The sequence below is a fragment of the Trametes versicolor genome (assembly GCF_000271585.1).
Source record: "Trametes versicolor FP-101664 SS1 unplaced genomic scaffold TRAVEscaffold_4, whole genome shotgun sequence".
Classification (NCBI taxonomy): domain Eukaryota; kingdom Fungi; phylum Basidiomycota; class Agaricomycetes; order Polyporales; family Polyporaceae; genus Trametes; species Trametes versicolor.
The window spans coordinates 1,089,530-1,106,968 of NW_007360324.1; the positions used below are offsets into that span (position 1 = coordinate 1,089,530).

Here is a 17,439-nt window from a genome sequence, read left to right on the forward strand (position 1 = left end):
GCATCCTAGCAAAGCGTCTACTATATCGAGAACTGGCACAGTCACGGCTAGCGGCCGGCTCCGCCTTTGAGAGGCTTCCGAGTTTTGGCATGATGCATGATGCGCCGGTAGTCACCGGCACCCGTTGCACATCTAGCGCCAATCTACTGCTGGCACCACACTCGCAACGACATTGACTTCTACGAGCTACCTGCTACGGTTTGTTCGTACAGAGGTGCAAACACGGTCTTCAGATTTGCAGGTCGCATTCCAAGGTATGTCATTTGGTCTCCTTTGAGCAATCATTATGTCGATCATTCTATTCCTCAGGCCTCAAATCCGGTCACGTCGCACGTTGGTTCTTAAGAACCCGGTTTACCGTATTTTCTTACGCTATGCCTCTCCAAATCGATAAGCTCTCGGCGCGGATACTCAGCGACGGCAAAGAGCTAGAAATATTCTCAGCCAATTATGATGACGAAATAACGGCAACAGGTTGGATCGCCAGCGAGGTTTCGAAGGTGAGACGTCTCCCTAGATTTTAGTGTTGCGCGCAAGGTGTACGAAACCGAAGTATGCAACCCCGACACCGAATCTTCTATCTCTCTCTTGGGGCTTATAAGCATGTGCTTACATTTATGCAGGAATTTCGGGTCCAGTGGACCGACCATACAGGCAAACAGAGCATGACTGTTGATATACAAGTCGATGGACGCCTCGCTCAACAGCTGGCCCACCACCCTTGCAATACGGAGAGTATGTGTATGGGCATATACGAAACAGAGGCTTCCATATGCCCGTTCAAATTTTCCGAGTTGATGCTCACCGGTGCGTGGCGAGTAATCAGCGCCTCACTGGCGCGCGTACTTGCCAGGGGCGGCCTGATTTTATATCTACACAGATGATGATGCTCTCATGAACACGAAGAATACCAGCGATAAGCTTGGCTCTATAGAACTCGTGTTCACTCGGTGTGAGGGTTTCATCGCGGCAACTAAACCATTTGAGCCAACGGGCCTTGTCGAAATCGGGCCCATCCACGAGAAGAGCAAGAAGGCTGGTGTCCACGCTGTCACGTATGATTCCGATCATCGACACGTTTGAGCACCACCTCATTCTCGACAGTCTTGGTGTCCCGCAGGCGATGCAGCGCATTGAGTACCGGAAGGCATTTGGAGCGGAGCCGGAGCCCTGCGCTCGCATCGTGTTCCGTTACAGACCCCTAGGTGCTTCGCCCACGTCCGCATGTCTATGCGTTACATATGACGTGTCTGACATCTGCATGCAGACCTTCTGCGGGCAAACGGAATTGCGCCCCCGGCGCCGAAGCCTGACCATCCACCGAAGCGCGGGGCCGAAGTGCAGGATCCCGAGGACGGCGCTGGACCGAGAGATCCAAAACGAAGGCGTCAAGAGCCTGGAGTTAAGACTGAGGCTCTCTCCGATGACGAGGATGACGAAGAGGACAAGAATTTGAAGGTGGGTCTTGTGGTTAGTACACTCTCTGGAAACGTCCGTCTGAAGCTCGCGGCAGGAGCAACTTGCGTTACTCCAAGACCGCCTCGAGAAGAGGCGGGCCAAGAAGGCGAAGGAAGTGGTCAAGCGGGAGATTTCGCCCATCCATGTCCCAATCGCGGCAGATGACGAAGTGATCGACCTGACCAGCTCGCCTTGAAATGGTGCTGGCGTCGGCTCGAGACATTTCACAGGCACCGTTTCTTGATATCTCAAAGCACATCATCGCTTTCGCTAGCTGATTCTCGCTCTTGGTCGAACGTTACCCTTGCGTTACCTTACTTCCACTTCATAATGGTGGAATCATTTGCTGTCGCATGCATTTTGATCTGGTCCGTTCTTGTGGCACAACGAGTTCAATGATATATTACACGAAGGAGCGCACGGGAGCGCAGGACTGCAAGACTACGAACGTCAATTCGGTGCACTACGGGTCTACGTTCCTCGGTATGATGAGCTTGTCACGGTTTTCAGTACACGTAGGGGATCAACCTGTACGGCGTCGTCTTGCTCCACGCCTGCCACTCCTCCCCAAACTCCTTGCTCAGTACCTCGTCCTCCTTCGGGATGCGGCTGCACAGCACGTAGGTGACGAACGCCAGGTATCCCACCACCGCCCCCGCGCCCAATTTCCCCGCGCGCGAGTCCAGCAGCCCGCTCGCGACGAGGTACGAGCCGGGGCCCAGCAGCGCGAGAGTGTTCCCGGTGACCAGAAGCAGCCACCCGGAGTAGCTCGGGTGGCGCACGACAGAGTACGGGCCCGTCGTGATAAGCTTGTGGCCGTCCTGTACCGACATCTGCCAGCTAAAGAAGCGCCCGAGGGCGCGGTGACAGGCGATCCGGATGAGACCGCCGGTGGTGGCCAATGTCGAGCCCACAATGAAGAGGGGCGTGGCGTAGAGTGAGGCCGGGCGCGCGTTAGAGCTGGGGAAGAGGAACGCAAGCAATCGGTCTGATATGGCGGAAGGGAAGTGCTCAGCCAAGAGGGCAGCCGCTTCTGCAATAGCCACGCCGCACAGCGATGCCTGTGATAGGGATTAGAACGTAGCTTGCCGGGTGTGCACGAACGACATACGCGGAGGACGACGGCGAGTTTGACCATCACATTAGGCGTCCACAGTTGGCCCAGAACATCGCCTTTGGAGAATCTCGCTCGCTCCTGGGGCTGCGCGATGGGCGTGGGGGGCTTCATCCCATGGTAAGTGCACGCCGCGGTTGAGAGAAGCAGCGGCACTTTTAGTAGGGGTGTGACCACAACTGGCAATAGGAGGAGTGACATGCTGCAACCTAGGGGATGTCGAGGGAGGGAATTGGCGAGAGCCCAATACAAAGAACGCGTTCTATAAGAGCCTCGCAGGACGGCCTACGCTCTCGGCGTCGGCAAACAGTTGGCCGTGAGACGTCCCAAGGATAGGCTTGCACAGTCCCTGGGAAATCATCAATGTCTGTACGCACCTCGCGAAGCGAGTCCGGTGTTGATAATTCAGATAACTTCAGCTTGGACGGCCGCCGTTGAAGCCCATGCAAGAAGCGAGACGTTTGACAGCATGGGAAGTCCGCAACCTATGTCAGAAGAGTGCTTGGAAGATGATCCATGGGCCCGGACTCCGGCTACCACTGGCGATACCGCTGATATTGCCTGCTTCCAGGCTGGAGGCTGGTCTGCTGAAAGTCGCAGAGGTGGTCACGCGTGCGAACGGTGTCTATGTTTCGGTGCTGCCAGGTGCTACCCTACGCCGATGATACGCAAAGGTAGCAAGCGGCGAGTAATGGAGGGCAATTGACCTACTTCGTGCTGTGAGCGGGTAGTACGTATATACCGCATGATCAAAACGATAGGGCGGCTCACCGGTGGTATGAATAGGTCTTGACGCTGCTATCGCGCGCACCATCGGAATACGAAGCTGAATTCGAACGTAAACTTGTGTTCCTGGCCTTCCTCGTCCTCTAAATTATCACAGGTATCCGATGGCGGATGGGGTCAGCGCGGCGAGGGTGATGGACCAAGACAAGCAAGGAGCTTCAAGGACGCGGCGGTTGCGTCGAAACCCAATTTCGTCAGTGGCTGCCGGCATCCCGGCCCGCCACTACCGCGCTCTAAGCGCCGTACACTTCCCAACGGTTGCGGCTGCAGCAGCTCTCAGATCCGCTCGCTCACCTCCATCCACAAGACGGTATCTTTCGCCACACCAACCACAATGGCACCCCGAGCAGCAACAAAACGCGCGGCCACGTCCGCCTCCGACACGCCCGTGGCCGAGGGCTCGCGCAAGAAGACGCGCTTCGTCGAGCCGTCCGAGGATCCCGCGAACTTCGCGGAGGAGGTCGACGCCGCGCTCGAGAACCCGTCCGCGCGGCGCAAGGGGCGCGTGAACGCCGAGGGGTACGACTCGGACTCGAGCGACGACGGCGAGGGCGTCGTGAACAGCCGCAAGCCGGGCGTCGTGAACAGCCGCAAGCCGGGCGCCGCGGGCGAGGACGGCGCGGACGAGGACGAGGACATGTTCGCGATCGGCGAGAAGGAGGAGAAGGCGGAGAAGGACGGCGGCGGCGCGGGCGCGAAGAAGAAGAAGGAGGAGTTCATGCGCTTGGGGGACATCGAGGGGCAGGAGTTCGGGGGCGGGGAGGACGGGGAGGAGGGCGACTCGGAGGAGGAGGATGCGGACCCGGAGGACGAGGACGAGGCGGAGCGAAGGAAGAAAGCGGGCATGGGCTTCGAGCTGTCGTCGTTCAACATGCGCGAGGAGATGGAGGAGGGCAAGTTCGCGGCGGACGGGACGTACGTGCGCACGTTCGACCCGCACGCGGTGCACGACCGCTGGATGGAGGGCATGGACGAGAAGGAGATCAAGAAGGCGCGCAAGCTGCACAAGGCGCAGGCGCGGCACCAGCGGGAGCTGCAGGAGGCCGAGGAGCGCGAACTGCGGGAGCTCGGCGGGAAGGATAGCATCGAGCAGCAGCTTGTCGGCATGCTTAAGAAGGGCGAGACGGTGCTCGAAGCTCTGCAACGGCTCGGTGCGAAGGCGAAAAAGAACGGCGGTGGTGCCGAGAAGAAGTGAGTTATACGTGCGGCGCGCGTGTATTCGTCGCAGAGCTGACAGTGTGTACTTGTCAGACCTAACAACAAGACCAAGAGCGATCCCGTTGGAGGCGCGATGGAGGTCGACACCACGCCAAAAGAAGTCTCCGAGATCGACCAAATCACCCACCTCGCATCCACGCTCCTGTCGCTCGGCGACACCGACATCTACTCGAAGACATACGAAGAGCTCGTTCGCGCCGTACGCGCTTCGGGCAAGGTTGACGCCAACTGGATCCCGCCCTCCGCAGACGTGAAGTATGAGTACAAGTGGGACGTGCCCGAAGCAGGCCAGGCGGGCGAGGTGTTTGGGCCGTTTGGCGAGGAAGAGATGCGGGCGTGGCATAGCGCGACATACTTTGGCGCGAGCGGGGAGAAGGTCAAAGTGCGCAAGGTCGGCGGTAACTGGGGCAGCTGGAAAGAGGTCGTTTCATGAAGTATGCCGACTATACCCTCTTGGCTTCTCATTGCTCCAAGAATCTGTGCTTCTGAATATTCGACGTGTAATACTATATGTATCTCTAGTCGACAGTGCTAATACTGCGTGGTGCTATCGGTATATACTAACCGTTCTATCTACAAATACAATCCATGCCATGTCCGTCATCAAGTCATGCAACCAACAAAACCCGAATACAACGAGGGGGGACGTGCCAGACGTGCCGCCTAATGACTGATGTACTGGAACGCGAAGGACACCTCGGGCAGCCCCGTCTCCCCACGCAGCAGGTCATCGTGATTATTTCTCAACTCCGCGTTCGTGAAGTGATTCCACCTATCGAAGCAGGCACTCCATCAGCCACCGCACACACCCAAAACAAAAACATAGACACGTACGTGCTCGCGTCGCCATACAGCAGCGCCTTCGATTTGACGAACTGCCGCCCCTCCTTGCAGCGCTTGCACTTGAACGTCTCGTGCGTCTCGCACAGCGTGTTCTCGTTGAAGAGGAACAGCTTGCGGAGCGCGTCGATCGAGAAGTGCCGCTCCGCGTCCTCCTTCTCGTCGACGACCGCGGACGAGAGCGCCTGCTTGTTCGCCTGCCGCTGGAAGATCTTCTCCTCGATTGTGCCGGTGGAGATGAAGCGGTACACGAAGCCTGCGACCGCATGAGTGAGGATGGGTTGAGACGGAGAGGGGAGGGTTGGTACGCACATTCCTTCTTCTGGCCGTCACGCCATACTCGGGCGAGAGCCTGTTGATCTGCCGCCGGGTTCCAGTCTACAGAGGAGAGTCAGCGACGACTCCACTACTCAGCAACGATGCAACATACCGGGGTCGAAGAGGATAAGTCGGTTTGCGCCGATGAGGTTGATACCGCATCCACCAGCCTTACTACTCAGCAGGAAGATGAACTCCTTGCCGTTGGGGTCGTTAAACGAGTCGACCAGCTTCTGCCGCTTGTTGATCGTCATCGTGCCGTCCAGGCGGAAGTGACCATACCTGGATGTGCATGGGTACGTATGAGGATAACGAGAGCAGAATGATTGCTTACTTCTTGCTGCGACACAGTTTCTCGAACAAGTCCAGTGTCTGGGTGTAATTGCTGATCAAGACGATCTTGTCGTTCGTTTCCGTATGTATGCGGTGGAGGAACCTATACACCGAGTTCAGCACCTCGCTACTTCGGTTTGAACGAGTGGACCTACCGCTCGAGCACCAGGAACTTGCCTCCCCACTCGCAGTTCACGCCCTGGTTCCGGCCCTTGTCTCGTCCTGTGGCACCGGCGCCGGCGTACCCTTCAGGGAGAAGCTTCTCGCAACCTCGAAGGTCACCAGGCAAGTCAAGCAGTTCTGGGTGGTTGCAAAGCTTCTTGAGGATGTTGATCGCCTTGAGCGGCTGCGATTCAGCCCCACGGAGCAGTGCTTGAATCTCAGGCGAAGATATGAAGAGCCGGTAGAGTGACAGTTGGAAGTCCGAAAGCTTGCAGAACACGACTTGCTCGTATTTGACGGGCACTGCGTAGGGGAATCGATGAGCATTGGGAAGTCGATAGGAGTGCCGCGGGAAAGACACATACGATACTTCGACAGCAGGTCGTTCGTGCGCCGAATGATGAATTTAGCGACCAAAGCTCCAAGTTCCTTGAGTTTCTTCTCGCATTCGCTCTTCGCAGCATCTGTTGCGTCCGCGTCGCGGCCACGAATGATAGCATTCTCGAAATTCTTTCGGAAATCGTTCTTTGATCCCAAAAAATTCGGGTTGGCGAAGTTGAGAAGCGAGAAGTACTCCGAAAGATCGTTCTGACGGCGATCGTTAGTAGCGTGAAACGTTTTGGATTTGACGTTCATACCTGGATGGGAGTCCCAGACAGAATGACTCGCCGCTTGACGTTGAGACCGTTCAAAGCCTGGAACGTCAACGATTCTGTGAATGATTGTGAATAAGTGGTCTGCGGCAATGCGTAAGTCCAATACGTACCAGAGTTCTTCAGTCTATGGCCCTCATCGCAGAGAAGCAGGCCGATCGAGCAGTTGGCTAGATGTACGGACAAAGTACGTAGGGTCTCGTAGGATACAATCATCACTGAGAACGCGTCAGATCTGTCTCCAAATATGAGCTAAATCGAGCTTACCTGGCTGCGAGACGTTGCGTCCACAAGACGCAACCCAGCGGGCGACTTTCTCCAGCATCTCGGCTTTGCCTCCCTTTCCGTCGATAGCTAATGCAGAAATTGCGTCCTTCCCTAGCCACTTCACTGAACCAAAATGAACACGGCTCTTACTGACCATTACAGAAGAGCCTCACCTAGTTCGTTCGCCCAGTTCTTCACCAAACTTGAGGGACAAGCAATGATACACTTCTCGATAGTAGGACGTCCAGCATGCGGCGATTGCTTGAGCAGAGTCCAGAGAAGAGCGATACACTGTAGGGTCTTGCCCAGACCCATCTCGTCGGCCATAATGCAGCCGTATTGATTCTCCACGACCATGCCGGTTGTGCACCGATACAAGAACTTGAATAATGCATGAGGACATGTCATACTACATATACTAGTGCGGCGCACCTTGACACCCTCGACTTGATGGGGCCGTAGCACCTTGGTCAAGCGTGGGTCGATGACGACCGGAACCTTGTGCGCATGCCGCTTCTTGTCCTTGCCACCCCCAAGGAGCTCCTTCAGGCTCTTGTGCGGGTTGTACATACCAGCACACTTCTCCTGGGCTTCCTTGAGCGCCTTCTCTTTGGCTTCCTCCTTCTCGCGCTCCTTGCGCTCCTCGTCGGTCTCTCTGTCGTCGATGGTGGGATCATAGAGAACGATAGCATGGTCCTCCATAGGATCGTGGAGCGGCCGAGGAATGATATTCGCAAGCGGCCGGATACCAAGAGCGATGTTGGTCTGTACAGTGGGTATCACGTCCCCGTCCTTGTTGCGCATCTCGGGTATAGAGAAGCGATGGGATATTTGGCCGAAAGGCTTGGGCTTGTATACGGGGTAGTGCTTGATGTTGTTGTCAAGAGGTCGTTCAAAGCCGTCATTTTTGCCGCCCGATTTCTTCTTCTTCTTGGGCGCACCCTCATTCTCGCTTCCCGAGTCGTCTGAGCCGCGCTGGGCGTCCTTGTAGGAAACGCGTTTGCGTTTGCGTTGAGGCTGTTCTCGAGTGCCAGCGGCGGGAGTGGGTGGCTTGAAAGGCTTGTTGATGCGAGAGCTCTCCTGGAACCGGTCCATGACCTTGCCATCTGGCGTCACTGGGGCACGTCGTAACATGGCGGGAGCTGAGGCAAGAGGTGGTGGTGGAAGAGATGAAAGAGACGATGAGGCTTCAGCCACAGCTTAGCCACGGCCTACACGCGACGCGCTGACATAAGGGACGCGACGCGCGTTGAGCACGTGAGCGCATCTTTGACAGGCGCCCGTTGCAGCGGGAGAAGGGCTGGGCCGGAGACGCCTCCGCCGCCTTGGCGTAATAAAAAGTCTCCGAGAGCCCGGCAGGAACACTCACGATCAGCCGCATGCACATCTCTGACTCAGATCCAGCAAGACCGCACCCTCCAGGGCCCAGGGCGACATAATGCATCCGTTCGTCGAGCCGGTCTTCCAGCTCACTTCTCCCTTCCCATGTCGTCCAATGCCTTCCAGTGGTCTCTAGTACGGTCGACACCCGCCGAGGGGCGGACGTTTTCGCGTTCTCTGGGCCCTGCGGAACATAGCTTCTACTACGACCGCATCCTGAACGGAACTGCGGATATCATCTGGCACTATACCCTCGAGCTCACGGACCCTTCCCAAGGCTCCCTCGTCTTTGGCGAGGACAATGTGTCGCGCGCCTGGGCGACGGTCAAGCGGCACTACCCTCTCCTAGCCTCGCGGATGGAGCCACAGCCTGACGGCACGGTCAAATTCTTCGTCGACGAGCGTGCACTGTCGCAGCATAAGCCGGACGAACTGACCGTTCGCACCGTACGCTCTGCGGATGAGGTCGCGGCGGTCATCCAAGACGGGATCCGCGACAAGCCGACGGAGGCCAGCCACATCATGACCCGGGCATGGGTCCTTACACGCGCGGACAAGCCGGGCACGTACGAGGTGCTCTTCCAAGCGGCGCATGCGATATCGGACGGCATTTCTGGAGCAAGCCTCAGTCGGACGTTCCTCGATGTGCTGTCTTCGCCGCCCATTCAGGCACCGGCTTTGGAAAAACGGCTTGCCATGGCGGTCCCATCTAATATCCTGAACCCTTCCCTCAAAATGAGCGTCGCACGGCAGAGGTGGCGGCGCGCCATTGGAAAGGTCACCTTCTTCAACATGCGCAAAAAACTAGCGGTAAGTCTCCGCGAAAGTTCTATATATATATCATCCTATATGCTGATTGTCGTAGGGAGGCCACTCTCTACCGCGAACGATTACCGAAGAGACCTACCGCACGCCAGCAACCACCGCACGCGTCTTTGTCCGCATCGACCCCGTCAGCACCCGCGCCATCCTCGGCTCTTGCAAGAAGCACAAAGTCACCTTCGGCGCCGCGATCCCCGTCATCGCGCAGATGGCGCTCACCCGCCTCCTCCACCGCCGCTACCTCCGCGACGACATCCCCGAGGCGGAGTGGGAGCACCGCCGCCGCCAGCCGATGAACCTCGGCGGCCCCGTCAACCTGCGCCCGTACCTCGACGAGGCGTGGCAGCGCGCGGGCGGGGTCGGCGAGATGCTGCTCATGATCGACTACTACGACGTCGCGCTGCCGTTCATGCCCACGCCGTTCGGCTCGCGCAGGGACGCGGGCGTGCCCCGCGAGGAGGACGGGGCGCCGCCGTACGCGGCGCTGCTCTCGCGCGCGCGGTTCTTCCACCGCACGCAGCTGTCGAAGCAGCGGCTCGCGCGCGCCGTGAAGCACCCGCTCCTGCTCGAGATCGCGCACGCGAAGCAGCCGCTGTACCTCGCGCGCAAGAAGAAGGTCGTCATGCATCACCAGGCCGCTGCGCGGGGCGAGCCGCTCCCCGACTTCCCCGAGCTCGCGGCGCTGGACCGGGCCTCGCCCGAGTACGCGTTGACGAGCGCGCTGTCGAGCGTAGGAGACGTAAGGGCATCCCGCTTTGGCTGATGGGGCATGTACAGCGTGACTGACGCACGCACCCCGCAGCTTACCCCCATACTGCCCAGCACGTATCCGCTCCCGCCTGCCCACCCGCTGTGCATTCGCACGGCGCACGCTCCGCCGAGCCCGGCATACGGCACGGTGGGCGAAACCGCGGTCCCCGCCACGGCTGCGCCTCGTGCGCCAACGACCCCCGCGCCGGCAGTGGTACTACGGATGGTCGACCACCGGACGTACTTGCACGCGCGGCCGACGGAGCTGCTCATCAGCAGCACGACTGCGCGTGGGGCTATCGACCTGGTGTTGACATACGACGCGAACGTGTACCGCACCGAGGACGCGGAGGAGTATCTGGCTGAGTGCCGCCTGGCTGCGTTGTATTACTTTGGGTCAGACGAGTCGTCTACTATCAAGGGAAAGTTGTGATTCTGGGAATCGCGATTCCGCACACTATTCATCTCTTTTGGTTTACATGTACCGGGTTATTATGTATGTGCGTGTCGTCGGAAACACAGACTATTTTGAGCATCAGTGCCAGTTGGCAGTAGGAGATAACTGCGGGCAGTGTCTGCGCAACCTTTGCAGTCGGCTCGTAATGACAAACAAGAGGCGTCGTTCTCGATATTAGCACGCTGTAGTATGACAAGGTACATGAGGAGTGACAAAAGCAGCAGAATAGCAGATAGCATAGAACATCGTCGCAGACCGGGCTTCACCGTCCTTCACCACCGCGCACCGTCCGCCCGATCGGCGGCGTCCGCGTACGCACAATGGTCCTCGATGCTGACGTGGACGACGAGCACCGTTCCAGCGAGACCAAGAAGAGGCGCGGGCACAGCGAGTTTCTGCCCGAGCACGGAGTTTTCGGAGGCGCACATCACCAGCGGCTCGAAGTGGTTCATCTGGATGAACTATGCGATAGCAGCCTTGTCAGTGGCGGACCGACGGGGCAACTGCACAGCTGGGACTCACCAACTCCCCAGCCAGCATTCGAGAGACGAAGCGTTCGAAGTGCTTCTTCTGCTCGTCGGTTGCGCCGTCGCTGAGGGCGACTCTGGCGTATGATTTGCACGGCTTGAGGGTGTTGACCAGGGCGATGGAGTTCTCGTCCTTGTAGAACTTCCCGGTCGGGTTTCGTGCGTTGGTATCGATCTTCTCCAAGAATGTGACATCGGCATGAGTGTCCTTGAGCGTGATGGGTAGGGAGACGGCGGAGTCGAGGTTCAGGTTGAGCGTGTATCTCTTGGGTGAAGATCTGTGTAACACGTTGAACTATGTATACCCTTGTGGCAGGTCGCATATCACGTACGAGCCATTCTGTTCCTCTTGGACAGCCTTCCGGGTGGGACTCAGCCCAAGGGCGCTGTTCCAAAACTTAGCTATCTTCGCCGATAGATGTCGCACAAGCAGACGTACAGAGGGCCGAAGATGGTAGACTGGCTCCAAGCGGAAGTGACACGGCTCGCAAACGTAAGAGGCCGGGCTTCCAGCACGATAGGTGCTTTCTCCGGAAGTTTCGGTGCTTCTTCTGGAGCGGCAACTCCAGAGGTCCCTTCGCCTGCTGCCTGGCCGTTGGGCGACAGAGGACTATTCGTCCGGAACAAAGGTAAGGGCATGTAGGCCGTGGCAAGTGTGGCAACGTACCCTTGCGGTTGCGACGGATTTTCGATGAATTCGACGTCATCCTCACCCTCGGCATCTTCCTCGAAGTCTGGCAAGTCGTTGGCAGCCGTGGCATCCAGTCCAGCCTGTTTCAGTAGTTCCTTGCCGGAAGGAGGCGGCTTCGGCGCATCGTCCAGTTGGCCCAATCCCGGGACCTCTTCTGCGTCGGTTGAATCAAAGAGCGGGCCGTCGTCTCCGTTCTGTTCGACGGCAGACACTCGTTGCGACGCGCTGGACTTGGCGGCACCTGCAGCCGATTTCACGGACGTCAACTTGCCCTTTTGCGCTACTAGACGAGTTCCGCCTACTACGAGACCGCTAGAGGATCTGCCGGGACCCGCCTTTCCCTTCGGAACGCGCCCTGGGCGGGCAGGGCTACTTGCGGTGCTCTCGACGGTGCTCGCTCCCGCGGTGCGCCTCATGAACCTAGCTTTGACAGAAAGGGCACCGCCAGACTCCGTGAGATTGTGGTCATCCATGACCTTCACCCGAGGGTTTGCGGCGCGCGAACGGTGTGCTGGGAGAGCCGTCGAAGGGCCGGGCTCTGGGGCGAGCAGACTTGGCGTGCCGAAAGTTAACGCCTCGCTTTCATCGTCGTCTACAATCATAGCGGAGGCCTCCGCTGCGTCCTCGGAGGCTGATCCCTCGTGCGGAGCGTCGACATCGATAGCAGCTTCGACACGCGAACCGGCCGCAGTATTTCTCTTCGCCGGCGAGGCTCGAGATTTGCCGTTGGTCGTTGGTAGGAATGACAGCTCGTCAGGTGAGGAGGAAGACGCGCGCGGGGCAGGTGGGGCCTTTCGCCCCCGCGTGCGCGGGATAGAGGGCTTCTGTGGGGAAGACGTCGAAGCCTCCGCTACTGGTGCACGTCCGCGGTTTGTCCTGGGTATCTCGGGGACGGAGCGTTTGCGAGTGAGGGTCTTAGATGCCTCTTCAACCTCCACCTCTGAAGCACGTTTGCCCGGAGGGCGGCCTCGCTTCGGACGCTTTGAGGGTGAGGGCTCCGCGTCTGCAGCGCCTGAGGAACGGCGGCGTTTGTTGCGCGTAGTGGTGGTGATGACTGGTTCATCATCGTCGATGATAGAGCGTACTTCGTTCTCAGAGTCCGCGTTCGCTGCTGGAGAGGGGGAAGAGGGAATTTCAATGACATCTTCGGGGTCTTCCGTCTTCTTCGCCTTCTTCCGGCCTGCGGAGGGGTTAAAGGGTGCGCGCTGCAGAATATCTGAACGTAAACATACGAGGTGGCCCAGACGGAAAGAACTCCTCATCGACAGCGAACTCGCGAATGCTCTGGTAGTCGCGTCCATCCGTGTTCACGCGGTTCCAGAAGAACTCTATGAAGTGCTCGGACCCGCCTACGAAAGAGTCCACCGGTTCCCACCTGTAGGTTCGAGACATGAGCATGTGCGTCCACCTGTACCTACCAAGGGACACTAGGTGTCATGGCAGCTGTATATCAGGAGCAGAAACCTACGTGTTGTCTTCGGTGCCGTAGCCCTTCCACTGCGGGGAGTTAACGAGCGTTCGTTACAGGAGCAAGCAGTGATACACACCTTGACACAATAGAGCTACACATTGCGAACTCTTCAGCATCCACAACATACATTCAGCAGCGCTGTGTGTGTTGTCACTTACCCATGACTTCCTCCCCTTCTTCTTCGCGACTTTGGCCCTTACAATGGTCTCTAAATGTGGCGGATCCAGGTGACTTCATGCAGGGCTGAGAGGACACGGCATACTGACCAACTTCGTATTCTCCTGGGCCTCCCGCCATGGCCTTGATATGGTAGAGAAATAAGAGATAGGACGCGAGAGCAGAACGCGGGGGCGCGGTTGAGGCGGAGAACGCGTCCAAGGACAGAACAGCACTTTAGCGCCCTAAGTCAGCGTGCTTGAGGCGCCAGCGCCTCGAGGCCGGCGCTAACGGCCCTCATACCACAACGTCTACTGGCAAGTACTGTCCGCAGGTGCCTCCACGAACAGGACCCTGCTACTAGCTACAACCATGCGAATCGAACGGTGAAATATAGCGCACATATATTGAAAGGAACATATACTAAATGATCGCCAAGATCATAATTTCCCTTTGACAACAGAAGGCACGTCCGTTCCGAAGTAATACAGCGCCGCCAACAGGCACTCGTTCAGATACTCCTCCGTATCCTCGGTGCGATACACGTTTGCGTCGTACGTCAGCGTCATATAGATTTGCCCACAGACCGCAGTGCTGCCGACGAGCAGCTCCGCTGGCCGCGCGTGTAAGAGTATGTCGTAATTGACCATACGGAAGGCCGTCGTCGATGGCGGCGGGCTGGACTGGGTCGAGGTCGTTGCCCCGCGCGTGGCTCCGTAAGCAACGCTGGGAGAGTCGTGTGCCGTGCGAATGCAGAGCGGATGGGTCGGCGGCAGTGGGTAAGTGCTGGGCAGGATAGGCGACAGCTGCGGGGTGGGTGGGTCAGTGCTACTGCATAGACAACTCAGTCTAGCTCGGATATGCTCACGTCTCCTACGCTAGACACGACCGCGGCCATACCGTACTCGGAGGAGGTGACGTCTAACTCGGGGAAGGCAGGCAAGGGCTCGCCCTTCGCAGCGGCCTGCCAGTGCGTTGCAACCTTTCTTTGGCGCGCGACCCAAGGCGGCTGCCTCGCGTGCGCCATCTCGAGTAGAAGCGGATGCTTTACCGCGCGTGCCAGCTGCTGCTTCGATCGCTCCGCCCGGTGGAAGAATCGCGCCCGGGAGAGCAATACGGAGTATGGCGGCGCCCCGTCCTCGCGTGGCACCCATGCATCCCTGCGCGACCCGTACGGGGTTGGCATGAATGGGAGCGCGCAGTTGTACATCTCGATCATGAGCAGCACTTCCGCGACGCCGCCCGCGCGCTGCCAGGCCTCGTCCAGGTACGGCCGTAAGTTGAATAGGCTGGCGAAGTTCATGGGCTGCCGACGGCGGTGCTCCCACTCTGCCGCGGAGATATCGCCACGGAGGTAGCGGCGATGAAGGAGCCGGGTGAGTGCCATCTGCGCGATGACGGGCATGGCAGCACCAATTGTGACTTTGTGCTTCCGGCAGGAGTCGAGCACCTTGCGGGTGTTGGTAAGGTCGATGCAGACGACCGCGCGTGCGGGCTTCGCAGGGGTGCGGTATGTCTCTTCGGTAATCGTCTGCGGTAGAGTGTGACTCCCCTGAGGTAATTATTATATAGGGCATGCACGAAGACATAGGAAGATGGCTTACTGTTAGTCTTTGGCTCATGTGAAAGAGGCAAACTTTCGCGATTGCGCGCCGCCACCTCTGCCGCGCGAGGCTCAGTTTGAGGGAGGGGTTCAGAACGTCAGACGGGAGGGCCGTAGCAAGCCTCTTCTCCAGTGCCGGTGTCTGTATGGGCGGCGAAGACAGCACATCGAAAAATGTCCGTGCGAGGGTTGCACCAGAAATGCCGTCCGAGATCACATGTGCCATCCTGAAGAGCACCTCGTACGTGCCCGGCCTGTCTGCGCGCGCCAAGACGAACGTACGCGCCATGGTTTGGTTATTCTCCACCGTTTTATCACGGATCTCCTCCTCAATGATAGCTGCGACTTCGTCCGCAGAGTGTACGATGCAAATGGTCAGCTCGTCCTGCGTATGTCGCGAGAGGGCACGCTCCTCGACGAAGAATTTGACCGTGCCGTCGGGTTGCGGCTCCATGCGCGAACCCAGAAGAGGATAGTGCTGCTTGACTGTCGCCCATGCTCGCGAGATATTTTGTTGACCGAACAAGACAGACCCTTGGGTAGGATCCACTAGCTCGAGAGTGTAGCGCCAGACGAGATCTGCTGTCCCGTTCATGATGCGGTCGTAGTAGAAGCAGTGCTCCGCAGGGCCCAACGTTCGCGAGAACGTCCGCCCCTCGCCTGGGGCCGGGTGCACTAAAGACCATTGGAGGGCGTTCAACGACATGAGGCGAGAGAAACGAATGTGTTCGAGCTGGACACTGTTGTCAGACTCCGTGATGTTGAGAGACGAACTGCCCACACTCAACGTACCTAGGTGATATCTGCAAGTGCTGTATGAGCATAAAATGATGTGGATAATGAGATGGACGACTCAGACATACCTCGATGGCCGTTGCGGGTGTAGAGACCAATAGAGGGAGGGAGGAATGTGAAGCGCAGGGGGTTAAGTACCAGTATAAGCGTCCGATTATGGTTCTGTCCGCGACATCAGAGAGGCGCGAAATCTTGTCCGAGCGTTCACATGACGTTCGAACACCGATGTCCCCGAAGCATCGTGAACCACTTATAAGAACTTGTTCGTATACGCACCCGGATTCTGCCACTCGAATCCACCGGCGTTCAACGTAACCTAACTGCGTTTATCTTGTACTGTGTCTGCGTGCGTGAACTCGAGCCCGCTCGAACCATGCGGAGGTCGTATCAAGCAAGATTTTCGCATCTACAACGTCCGCACATATGATATTAATGGAGACAATATAAGAGTACAAGCCAAACAGATCATCACACCTAAGGTACACAGCAAGTTGCTATGAAGGCCCAGGGGAGTATGCGGGGAGAACCTCCGACCCTCCGCCATGGTCGGAGAATGCCTCCATGTCAGGGTATGGGAAACCTCCTCCCTCGGTACTCGGTGGCCGCATGTAGGACAATGTGAGCCGTTGTCTTCGCGTAGAGGTCATGGGAGCCTGAGGGCCCTCGGATTGCGAAGGTGCTGTAGCATTGCCTTCGCTAGGTGGAGACGTTGCACCTCCGGAGGAAGTCACTAGGCTCATGGCATCCTCCCCTGACGGTCCCGAAGGGCTACTGCCTGTGCGAGGCATGTAGGGCGCCGGCGAAGGATTCGGTGTGTGCCCATGCAACGAGAGCGAGGAAGCCGTCATGTATGGTACAACGGCGGGAGCAGCATCTGCGACCATCATTCGTCAGCCGTGAGCCGGACTTTACATCCAGCCGGCACTCACCTTGGTGCGCTTTTGTGCCATATCTGAACTCTCCCGACGGCCGTCGATTCCGCCGCCAGTAGAGCGCGCCAATGATCATGAAGAGCACCGCGAGCCCGCCCACGACACCACCAACAATCGCGCCCGTGGGTGCGGTTTGTTTTGTTTCTGCGGCGGCTGAGGTTGTGGCGGAGGGAGACGCCGAAGCCGTGGTCGAGTCCGCCGGCGGAGACGAAGACAGAGAAGATGAGGTCGCAGACGCTGACGAAGTCGGCGCAACAGATGACGATAGCGGTAGGACATCTATGTTGAACTGCAGATAGTCGAGGTAATACGGGGCGCCGGGGCTTGCGTTCGTGATGTTGATCGTGAGCGTGTGGTTCGTCAAGGGCATGTTGCTGGACCGGAAGAACTGCACCACGTCCTGCCGACCAGTCGTTTGAGGCGCAGTGAACGTAGTAGGACTCCCTCCGTCTACGCTGTACATCGACACCGGCGGAGAGCTGCTGCCTGGGTCGACCACGCTGCCGAATACGAATATGTTGGAACCTGTACAGCCGTATTTATGCTCAGTCACGGCATTTCTCTCGGCGGCAAACTGACTAATTTCAATTATGAGGTAGACGCACCATTGAATGTGAACACGACGCTTGCTCCAGTCGTGTTGCACCCCGCCAATGTCGATTCGTACACCGCCCCGAGAAGCGCACTCGACTGGTTGAAAAACCAC

General features: G+C 58.1%; 8 protein-coding genes across 8 annotated transcripts; 3 read left to right on the forward strand and 5 right to left on the reverse strand.

Moving 5' to 3' along the window:
- Positions 1-374: 374 nt before the first annotated feature.
- Positions 375-1,654, forward strand: TRAVEDRAFT_36045 (uncharacterized protein; the record flags this gene model as incomplete). Its single annotated transcript, XM_008038001.1, has 6 exons — positions 375-500; positions 624-807; positions 881-1,055; positions 1,105-1,205; positions 1,268-1,458; positions 1,514-1,654. 6 exons carry the CDS (start codon positions 375-377, stop codon positions 1,652-1,654), a joined length of 918 nt encoding a protein of 305 aa, XP_008036192.1.
- Positions 1,655-1,964: 310 nt separating this feature from the next.
- TRAVEDRAFT_19065 (uncharacterized protein) lies at positions 1,965-2,773 on the reverse strand (the record flags this gene model as incomplete). The annotated part of the gene is made up of 2 exons (XM_008037801.1): positions 1,965-2,519; positions 2,570-2,773. The coding sequence occupies 2 exons, from the start codon at positions 2,771-2,773 to the stop codon at positions 1,965-1,967; spliced, it is 759 nt and encodes a 252-aa protein (XP_008035992.1).
- A 909-nt stretch (positions 2,774-3,682) lies between these two features.
- Positions 3,683-5,167, forward strand: TRAVEDRAFT_165073 (uncharacterized protein). Its single transcript, XM_008038527.1, has 2 exons — positions 3,683-4,549; positions 4,610-5,167. The coding sequence occupies exons 1-2, from the start codon at positions 3,693-3,695 to the stop codon at positions 5,007-5,009; spliced, it is 1,257 nt and encodes a 418-aa protein (XP_008036718.1). The 5' UTR covers positions 3,683-3,692; the 3' UTR covers positions 5,010-5,167.
- A 72-nt stretch (positions 5,168-5,239) lies between these two features.
- Positions 5,240-8,283, reverse strand: TRAVEDRAFT_36048 (DNA repair protein SNF2 family; the record flags this gene model as incomplete). Its single annotated transcript, XM_008038002.1, has 12 exons — positions 5,240-5,348; positions 5,411-5,672; positions 5,729-5,794; positions 5,847-6,016; positions 6,069-6,170; positions 6,223-6,532; positions 6,595-6,817; positions 6,868-6,941; positions 6,996-7,100; positions 7,150-7,272; positions 7,323-7,530; positions 7,582-8,283. The coding sequence occupies 12 exons, from the start codon at positions 8,281-8,283 to the stop codon at positions 5,240-5,242; spliced, it is 2,454 nt and encodes an 817-aa protein (XP_008036193.1).
- Positions 8,284-8,685: 402 nt separating this feature from the next.
- Positions 8,686-9,970, forward strand: TRAVEDRAFT_82443 (uncharacterized protein; the record flags this gene model as incomplete). The annotated part of the gene is made up of 2 exons (XM_008038528.1): positions 8,686-9,339; positions 9,395-9,970. Coding segments are annotated over 2 exons (1,230 nt in total), but the record flags the coding sequence as incomplete, so codon positions are not given.
- Positions 9,971-10,723: 753 nt separating this feature from the next.
- TRAVEDRAFT_57635 (uncharacterized protein) lies at positions 10,724-13,592 on the reverse strand. Its single transcript, XM_008038269.1, has 10 exons — positions 13,514-13,592; positions 13,406-13,455; positions 13,324-13,338; positions 13,245-13,273; positions 13,009-13,151; positions 11,753-12,956; positions 11,525-11,695; positions 11,418-11,471; positions 11,081-11,363; positions 10,724-11,019 (listed from the first exon to the last, which is right to left on the reverse strand). Exons 1-10 carry the CDS (start codon positions 13,542-13,544, stop codon positions 10,831-10,833), a joined length of 2,169 nt encoding a protein of 722 aa, XP_008036460.1. The 5' UTR covers positions 13,545-13,592; the 3' UTR covers positions 10,724-10,830.
- A 251-nt stretch (positions 13,593-13,843) lies between these two features.
- TRAVEDRAFT_165078 (uncharacterized protein) lies at positions 13,844-15,712 on the reverse strand (the record flags this gene model as incomplete). The annotated part of the gene is made up of 3 exons (XM_008038529.1): positions 13,844-14,209; positions 14,272-14,955; positions 15,008-15,712. The coding sequence occupies 3 exons, from the start codon at positions 15,710-15,712 to the stop codon at positions 13,844-13,846; spliced, it is 1,755 nt and encodes a 584-aa protein (XP_008036720.1).
- Positions 15,713-16,202: 490 nt separating this feature from the next.
- TRAVEDRAFT_27964 (uncharacterized protein) lies at positions 16,203-16,624 on the reverse strand. The gene has a single exon (XM_008037905.1). The coding sequence runs from the start codon at positions 16,587-16,589 to the stop codon at positions 16,296-16,298; it is 294 nt and encodes a 97-aa protein (XP_008036096.1). The 5' UTR covers positions 16,590-16,624; the 3' UTR covers positions 16,203-16,295.
- Between the last annotated feature and the right edge of the window lie 815 nt (positions 16,625-17,439).

Excerpts from the sequence above, each read along its gene's own strand:
- TRAVEDRAFT_57635 (XM_008038269.1), bottom strand. The coding sequence starts at position 13,544 with ATGGCGGGAGGCCCAGGAGAATACGAAGTTG. Across the intron at positions 13,456-13,513 it reads CCCAGGAGAATACGAAGTTG|AGACCATTGTAAGGGCCAAA; the intron begins GTCAGTATGCCG and ends CGCCACATTTAG. Across the intron at positions 11,472-11,524 it reads TCTACCATCTTCGGCCCTCT|CGCCCTTGGGCTGAGTCCCA; the intron begins GTACGTCTGCTT and ends GTTTTGGAACAG.
- TRAVEDRAFT_165073 (XM_008038527.1), top strand. The coding sequence starts at position 3,693 with ATGGCACCCCGAGCAGCAACAAAACGCGCGGCCACGTCCGCCTCCGAC. Across the intron at positions 4,550-4,609 it reads GGCGGTGGTGCCGAGAAGAA|ACCTAACAACAAGACCAAGA; the intron begins GTGAGTTATACG and ends TGTACTTGTCAG.
- TRAVEDRAFT_27964 (XM_008037905.1), bottom strand. The coding sequence starts at position 16,589 with ATGCCTCGCACAGGCAGTAGCCCTTCGGGACCGTCAGGGGAGGATGCC.